General features: G+C 35.5%; 1 protein-coding gene across 1 annotated transcript; it reads right to left on the bottom strand.

Annotated features, from left to right (window-relative positions):
• Positions 1 to 3,017: 3,017 nt before the first annotated feature.
• Positions 3,018 to 4,999, bottom strand: LOC102610914 (zinc finger protein CONSTANS-LIKE 2). Its single transcript, XM_006482278.3, has 2 exons — positions 4,130 to 4,999; positions 3,018 to 3,615 (listed from the first exon to the last, which is right to left on the bottom strand). Exons 1-2 carry the CDS (start codon positions 4,865 to 4,867, stop codon positions 3,256 to 3,258), a joined length of 1,098 nt encoding a protein of 365 aa, XP_006482341.1. The 5' UTR covers positions 4,868 to 4,999; the 3' UTR covers positions 3,018 to 3,255.
• Positions 5,000 to 9,484: the final 4,485 nt, after the last annotated feature.

The raw sequence follows: 9,484 nt of genomic DNA, 5'->3' as shown, positions 1-9,484 counted from the left end.
CATCATTTCACAATGAAAGAGTAACTTCAAGGCTGACACGATCATTTCAGTAGATTAGGTAGGCCTGTTTGATATAAATGGATAAACCATACCTCAATTGAACATTCACTGCTATAATGCTCAGTCTGTAAATGACAACATTTTAAATCAAGAAGGCAAAACCAGGAATCACATCTGCTTGCAACTAACATATTGCAGAATTTTTTAACTGGCCATGTTCCTTTCAATTACATTTTAACAAAAATTCAGTAACAGGCAATCGTTTTTACCACTCTGGAAAAAAATTAACAAAGCTTCCTATTTCAGCAACGAGTGCTCCTGGTCGATCAAGGGGACTAGAGGTGCTTGTTTAAAGAACCATTGGATAAAGGTTACTCTAAAAGAGAATCTCTATGTAAATGTGTGAAGGAAAACACTGATTCTCAACGTATGAGAGAGCAGAAACTGATATTGTGAGAGCCCGAATTAATAAGGATCCTTTTGGACCTCCTTGGCAAAAAGATTAACTTGACCAGATTTAAGTGAATTGATCAAAAAATATTCTGAGGAACCATGTGATGCGAGCACCTGGCTTTAGGCTTTGGAATTTAGAACTATCAACATGCAGTGACGGCAAGCACTTTCTGTGGATGCACTTAGTTCTTGTATGTCCAGTTGCTTCCATAAAAGTGCAAATTGCTTTCGTGCTTTCTTGAAATGTCAGTATGCCGCACTGTGACTTCACTCTTCACTTAACACCACTCTAGTGTTACCCTCTTTTGTGATCTGTAAAATCTCATAAATGGGTATGAAAGAAAAAGGAATAAAAGATCATAGCATGGACTATTTTAGAAGACCTGTCCACGCTTGCATTTTGTAAAATGTGAACTTCTTTCTGGTTCATAGTAATTCGGCATCAGTCCACGCTACGCTTGTTTACATAACACTTTAGCTGTTGTGCGTTCAAGTTTAAGCAGAAGCACAATAGTTACAAAACCGATTACTAATGTGTTATCCGAGGGAGTTGCCATTTACTAAATATGTGGATATCTTTTCTGTTTCTAAGGATACACAAATTATAGAGAAGCATTCTTTTACATTTCAGTGTCTGCATAACACTAAGCTGGAATAATATCGGTGACAAGAAAGCAGAGAATCTAAGGCCAGTGCTCACTGATGAGTGGAGAAATTGACAAAAAGCTGGCTGACTTTACAATAATTGACACACTACTTAATTGAATAGCTTGGGAGATCAATAGTTTAGTGCTCAAGTCCAAATCCTTCACATGGCAGTTAATGCTAACAAGAAGTTATCAAGATCCTGCATGTGGCTCAACTTTGTTTTTATTGCTGCATACCCCTAAAGTGGAAAAAGCGCAGCATCCTTTTAATAAAGATAGGTGAGTGCTTGGCTTTCACTTGTTCTGCACGGCCCTCGACTTCCACCAAAAATCCAAAGGTGTTCGATAAAAATATACCGATAATTAAGCAGTCTTTTTCCCTTTTTGATGGTTAAATCATCATCATCAACATCTATTGTTATATGTTATCGTCTGCTGTCAGTGGTGCAAGTTAGTTCGGTATATCATATGTAACAAATTATAAATACGAATCTTAGCCTCAAGGCTTGCTTAGTGGACAAGAAGATTTGATGCCCAACAAATGGCAATGCAGATATGGATACATAAAGTGCAAAAGGATCAGTGAGGACCTCGACTAAAGTGAAAAAGTTCAGCAATGACATTCATAGAATGCATTAGGAATCATAAACTAGAGCCATTAGCAATATCCTTCACGGAAGCCCTCTTCCTTAAGTTCACTCTGCACTTTAGCTATACCTTTTCGCCTTTTCATACATGACAGCAAGCAAAAAAGCGCAATTTTGCTTTTTCAGAGTCTTCAGCTGCAGTTTTTATGGCTATGATATTTGTGGCTCTCTGTAAATTTTCAGGTACTGCATAGTACTACCTTGTTTTATAGATTCATTAGCTTGAACACATCTTAATACTATAGCTTGAGCATACCTCCCTTGATTCCATTCAAACAAAATTCATATGTTTGGAATTAAGGTGCCGTAACTTTTAATCCACAGCTGGCATCAAATGAAAACAAAAACAGTACTCAGGTATAAGTTGGCTGGAGGTTGTTAACATTAGATGCTGAGGAAAAAGTTGTGCACAAAGTGCTTAAACTATCGTGGTTTCAAGATTAAGCAAAAGCAAAAGAATTACAAATACAGATAATATATTGTATCACTGATATTAGACTGGTATAAGGACTGCAAATTGAGTTTTGAAAAGTAAGAGTTTGCTGTTGCATAATACATGATGATAATGATTTCACTCATTAAGGCAAAGTTGCCGTCTCCCCGAGACACCATGTTATTTTAAAATATGGTCATTTACAATTCACTTTTGGCACTGTACTAGTCAAGTAATGACTGCTAAACTTGACTTGTCTGAACCAGATTGCAATAACTACAAGATTAGATCAAAGCATAGCATGTAGAAGGCTCGCTTGAATTTAATGTATTCCATTGCAGCAGTTGAAGCTTTTTAGGTTTCTATCTTCTTGTGGTATGATAGAGGAATTACTCTGTTCACTTTTCGAATATGATGCTTCCTTTTTTGTGGTAATAATAAATTGATGGCATAGCAAAACATTGACAAAAGCGTCAAAACTATGCCAACTGTTGGCCCTTTTTCTTTTTTGCATACATGGACATCATCCCTTAGCCACTTGGCTTGCCTTTCTTATATGATGTGTAGCTAGGTACTTGTGAAGAAAAGAGCAAGTTGAAAAGTAAGTAGCAAGGAATCATTCAAACACCAGAAGTCTCCTTCAAGCTTGGATACCCCCATAGCTATACTGAGCTTTTTATCTATGCCACATTGTTCACATTGGATCATCTTTGTCATTTTACACCATGTGGCTCAAAATTTAGTTCCTTTTCCTCTCCAGGAAGGAATACATTGAATCAACATTTTTCCTCAAAAATCACAACAAGGACCATTCAGTTCTTATTGCATACACAAGTGTGACTCGGGAAAGCAATAATCGTGATGAAATTAATTCCAAAAATTATGAATATACATACATATACAACATAGCAGTGTCATGGTTGCATGAATAGACAAGAAAATTACTATACGGCAAAAGAAATATCTCATTGATTCAGATAATTATATTAAGAGAGCTACAATACAAGTAGTAGTACTTTAGTAATAAACAGTAGACCTCTAATCTTGAGAGCTATTCTTCGACTCATCGATGGATTTAGAATGAAGGAACAATGCCATATCCAGGATCAGTCATCAATGTTGCGGAGAACATTTGATCAACTTCAACTTCAGCATCGGTTCTCTTCGCGAACCTGCCCTTGATACGTGGTCTAGTTTCCGCATAGGCCTTCCTTGAGGCATACCTGATTGTCTTCTCGAATTTTCTTGTCTTCTTTTTTTCCCTGTATCTCAAGACTCTGGCCTCCCTGTCCATGGGAGTAAGCTGGGGTGGCATTTGAATTGGAGGTCCTGAGAAGAGGTCAATGGTCCCTTTCGGTGGCCTCGAGTGTGAAATCGATATGTCACTCATGGTTGATTCCGGTACCACTCCGAGATCGGTAGATGAAACCGAGACCTAGTTCATAAACACAGAAAAGCACTGTTGATTAACTCTTTGAAGCAGAAAGAAATATATGCACCTAACTCTGTTTTTTCCCCGTTTCTAAGTAAAATGTAAAATATCTTAATACAAGATTAGCTATAGTTTAGGCTGCAATTCTTTTAATAAAATATGAACTAATGAGATCAGCACTTTGACCTCCGAAATCAAGACTTGGAACAAAAGGGAAAGAAAACCAAAAGAATTTAAGCCTTTAAGCCAGTAGATTCCACCCTTTAAATTATAAAAAGTAAAAGAAAGAGGAAAAAGGGTACTACTAAAGTGCACAAAAGTATCATAAGATACCTCCTGGACTTTAGGTTGTACAAAGAAGTAAAGGCTTTATTACTTAATTGGGTAGACAAAGTAATCAGATAGCATAGCAAACAAGCAGTGTAAGCTAGCTTTAGTCAAGCATTTGATTAAAGTAATAGATGAAAATTAGACTGGGTTTGCACAGAAGCAGAAGCACCAAAATTAGAAAACTTACACTGTGACTAATTGAACCGTTGTAGCTATATCCTGCTTTAGATGAATCATAGTCCAATCCCATTTGAAAATTTTGCTGATGACGATGATGATCTTTGTTAGCTAATTCACACTGAACAGGCACAACACTGTCACCCACATAACCCTTTTGAGCAACACCGTGCTGTTGCTGATTATTGTTACCATTACTGTACTGATCAAGGTACTGATTCCCACCAGTATAATCCACAAGGTCCAAGTACTCATCAACTTCCCCACCAAACAGAAACCCATTATTATTCCCATTATTACCATTACCGCAATTCTTCCCAGGATTACTCAACAGCAACCACGAAGCCGCTTCTTCCTCGTCCTGGTCATCCTCATGATCTCCCTCCGGCGTCGCGCCGGTCCTTCCCCCGTACACCGAGCCAGATATCGGAAGAATAGGGACCCGCTGGTGGCGCCTTGCGAGAGGGTTTGCTGAGTGAATCTCAGCGTCACATGCAGCACAAAGCGACGCCGCGTCCGCCTTGCATAAGAAAGCAGCCGGGGCTTGTTCGCAGGACTCGCACACGAACACGCGCTCATGTCTAAAGGCGACACGATTGGCCACATGGACTCTGGAGTCGCATGCAGAGCAAAGATACGCCATATCAGCTTTGCAGTAGACCGTGCATGCAGCTGCCCTGCAAGTGTCACACACACGTGCCCAGCTGTTTCCTCCTCCACTGCCGTCGTTGCTCTCCTCTTTCATCATCGTTTAATTAGTTGGTTTTCTTGTTTCTCTCCCTTTTTTTTTTAATTCTTTAAATTTTCTCTCACACTCTAAACGCCGACGTTTTGTTTCAGCTTGTTTGTGAATTGTGATTTGCGAGCTGAGCGTGAAGGGGAGAAGAAGAGGGGGGGTGTAAGTGAAGAGCGGAGGGAGAGAATCTAGGGAGTGGCACGTGGCTTGAAATTAGTGGCGGACTAAAGGTGCTACGTTATCTTGTGGTTGGCGAAGGTTCACGGTGGGACCAGGTTTGAGTAAGTGGGGCCTACAGGTTTTTGCCACTTTGGCCTTTTGGAATCGTCTAACTGCATGAGGTAGCGGCGTGCGTAATCGAGCGAGTGGGTTAATTGTGTTGTACTCGCTCGAATGAAGTGCTCCGCTAGTCCAGGTGGGTCGATGAGATCCAAGTGTACACGTGCTGACAAGTGGGGGGACACGTGGAGCTTTCATCAGGCTTCGGGCTTTTGGAGCAGATAATGTATGCTACCATCACACATGTTGTTTTACAACAACATACAGTTTTCTTTCTTTCTTTTTTTTTTTTTTCTTTTTTTTCCCTTTTTTTATTTGTTTATTTTTGACTTATTATTGTCATGCACTTGTTTGCCTCCTTTTGTTCATGAAATTAAGCAGCCAGCATTATTATTATTATTATTTTAATACGATCATCACTAATGTGTATTAATAAGTAACAAATGGAGTATCTTAACTAACTGGCGCTATCATGCAACCATATTAACCACCAACAAATCACATTAGCCGTGTGAAACATTAAAAAAATTGACCAACAAAAGCATATTGTAAAGCTTATCTCGGTTGAAATTTAACTGTTGAAATCCAATAATTTTCTACCACCTTATGATTAGCAACTGTAGGAGCATGCATAAACAGTGCGAATCTACATCGTCTCTTTAATGCCGCTGCGCTGAAATTAATTAAATAGCACTTTGACGATAGCCCTTGTTACAGCATAAGCATAATGTACATTATAACAACTTTTACAAGCATTTTTCATTCTTCGGTTGGTTCAGAATTTAGGTCTTATTTTTTTGAACTTTAATGAATATTGGATAATTTGAGTATTTATATTTTATACTGTCTATATTTTGTGTGAACCGTCATATATATATATATATTTCAATAAATTAGAGTTTATCATTTCTTATTTTCTAGTTGCGTTGGGATGTTAAAAGGACAAAAAAAAAAAAACTATATTCATATACATTGAATTTGAATGTATTTATTTCTTTTTACAATACTTCATTGAAGAATTATTTGGTTGCAAAAAATAAAAGCTCCTTTATAAGTGCTTCTGGAAAAAAAGGAAGGAAGCATTTTCACAGTACTGTAACATTTGCAAGAATGCAAGTTGCCCGAGTCCAACGGCAACCCAGATGCCGACTTGGATCATATGACGTTGTGACAGAAGTGCTGAGGTGGAATCAAATAATTGCTTCTTCAAGAATGAAAGAAGCTGACTCAGACGAGTCCGAAATAAATATTTCCAAGCCAATGAGATGCTCCCACGTATGCAGCAACCAGATTAGGATGCAGCTGAGCCACAAATTGGCGACACTAGTGGTGGTACCGATCTGATGTCCCTTAAAAACTGGCTTCTGGCCCTAATTAAAAGCAATGTTATCGCTTGCTATTAACGTTGTTGATAAGCCGCATCATCTCTTTCCCCAGCCACGAAGTACTTTTATGCCTAAATTGCACCATCCGTCCCACTAGCTGCCATGTCTAAATCTGCTTTAATCATAGACTCATGGTTGTACTGTACATTTGATAAAAAATTTGGGTCCCAACCAACAAATCTCTCTTGAATTTATTTCCCCTTATTTTTAATGGAATTTTAAGCCGAAAATAAAATTTGAATGGGGTGACTAAGTATAAATCAATAAGCTGGTCGTCTAAAATCTTATTTTTTGAATATTTTTTAATTAATAATATTTTTAAAATTAAATATTATAAGAAAGTCTATCGGACATCTCTCTAATTAATAATTATCTTGATTAAGTATTATTATTTTTTTTGTAGAAAATTTAAAAAGATATGATTAATAACATTGTCTAACCATTAATTTATTCATTGTTAATATTTTCAAGAAAAAAATGAAATTCTTTACCTTTTTAAATTCTTAAATAAACTTAATTATATAATGTTAGAATGTTTGATTATTATTATTATTATTCTTTTTAATTTCTATTTAAAAATAAAAAATTAATAGATGAGAACAATTATTAGAATCTTTGATTATTAGGTCTCAGATACCCTAAAACCGATTCTGAATTAACTTTCTGGTTCGTGATACATCTTTGTCTAACCAGTGCTTAGTTTTTCACTGACAAAGAGAGGGACCCGAATGCCATGCCGAAACTCATGCAGCAGTTTTGATGACAGTGATATGTGTGTGTAATTTTCAATGTCTCTTGGAGACCCAAAAAAAAAAAAAAAAAATTGGGATAAGTATTGAATTGAACTAATAGGAGTAGGCAAATGCTATGTTACAATTAATGTAACATACACACTCAACAACAACCACACAAATTGTGTGGGTCCATTATTTGTGTGGTTGTTGTTGAGTGTGTATGTTACATTAATTGTAACATAGGGACTCCCATAGGAGTATTATTGTCAGGACTTGCGCTGCAAAATTATCCGTTGTCAGCTTCAGCTAGCTGATGATGCTGTTTAGTGTTGACTCGTCATCAGTAATTATCTTTATGTTATATCAATCAAATTCCCACGGATCGCTTGCAATATGTGTGGCTGAAAATGATGAGAGCAAATTAATAATGCCGTGAAGAAAACGAACACATCGAAGTAAACACTTGAGAGATCTGATCTTATAGCATGAACGTCGTGACACTATCGCTTGCTCCGAGTGTGACCTTGCCTTGCTAGCTAACAGTCTGAGCTTATTTGCTGATCACTTTATAACATATTAATTACAGGAGGCTGGTGATGATAGCCAGAAGATGCGTGATGATAGAACAATAAATGTTTTTAAAAAAATGACTAATTAGTACCAGCTGAGGAGGTCGACACATCCTAGTCTCGTTCTTGAGATTTAAGATTTAGAGACCTGAATGATTGCATCTAGATAAGTTTCGGTAGGCTGCTTATATCTGGTTTGAATGTCAAATACTTTGCTCATCAAGGGTTAAGACCCTACGAAATTTAGTTCCTGCTTTTCAAATATTACATCAAAATTTTAATTGTAATGCAATGTTTTGCTGCGTCGATCGAAGTTGATATCGACAGATTTCAAAGCTAAACAAAATAGTACAGGAGCATGATATTCTATTGTGCTAATCAAAGTTCGTTCCAAAAATTTTTTGCCACAATTTCAATAGAATTATACCATATAATATAAAGAAAGAGAGAGAGAAATAGGAATTCCTTGTCTCCTTAAGTCTCTCAAATCAAAGCATTATTTTGTTTCTGTAGCAGCCCAATGGACCTTTCATGACTCTGAAAATAAATCAGCTGGACCGATGACCTAGCCCAGAAAAATGTCTTCTGGGCCCTCAACTGGGATTTTGCAGACAAACTCGGGCCCCAAACTTACATGAAAAACCACAAGTTATTCGAGACAACAACTCTTTATAAAAATAAACCAGATATTTAAAAAAAATTAACAAAAAAATATAATTATAAGTTTTATTATTCCATCATGATACAATAGTATTACATTATAAAAAGTCATTTACATGATATCACAATATAATTTTAAAATGATACAGATACCTTATGATAAAAAGTATTTTCAAACATGATATGAAATAAATTATCACATAAATATTTACCCAAAAATGTTATAAAGAAAATAGGAAACCTCCAAACCAATAATTTACATATATGTGTGTGTGTAAATTAACATACTTACTAGAGTTTACCCAGACAAAACAACAACCATACTAAGGTTATCTTTGAGATTGAAGTACTACACCTTTTAAATTATAGTTGCTGTAGAAAAAAAAATTATAATTATAAAATAAAAGTTAAGAGTATATAATAAATATAAATTTTAAATTATTATTTTGATAAAATTATTAAACATATAATAAAATTTTCATCGTATAAGTGAAAAATCATATCAACATAGCTTTTAAGGTATAGTAATTAATATTTACCAAACATTTCAATGCACTTAACCTCAATCCCAAACGAACATCAAAATAGAATATTTTATTATTTTGTTTGAATTTCATATTTTTTAAATAAATTAATAGGAAAAAAGCTATTATGCCTGATTTGATGTATGAAAATAAGACTTTAAAAGGATGTCGTTTTCGGTTTGTCCATTTGAATACTAAATCTGTAATAACTTTTTAGCATAGCAGCTGTTTTGTAATTAACTACATAATACATTAAAAAGAAAAATTTAGTAAAATCGTGATCCATCTGATGCATTTTATTCTCAATCAATGGCATATAGAAACTAGAAGTTTATTAATAGTATTAAAAATTTTAACACGTAATGTAAGGCCTTTACTTAGGATTTTGATATAAATTGCAAGTGCTTTTTATGTAAAGTACATTAAAAGGAGGAAATATATATATATATATATATATATATATATAAAGAAGTAGTAT

Source organism: Citrus sinensis, chromosome 6 (assembly GCF_022201045.2).
Source record: "Citrus sinensis cultivar Valencia sweet orange chromosome 6, DVS_A1.0, whole genome shotgun sequence".
NCBI classification, from domain to species: domain Eukaryota; kingdom Viridiplantae; phylum Streptophyta; class Magnoliopsida; order Sapindales; family Rutaceae; genus Citrus; species Citrus sinensis.
The sequence above is the reverse complement of the archived record's forward strand: the minus strand, read 5'-3'. Positions and strand labels throughout refer to the sequence as shown.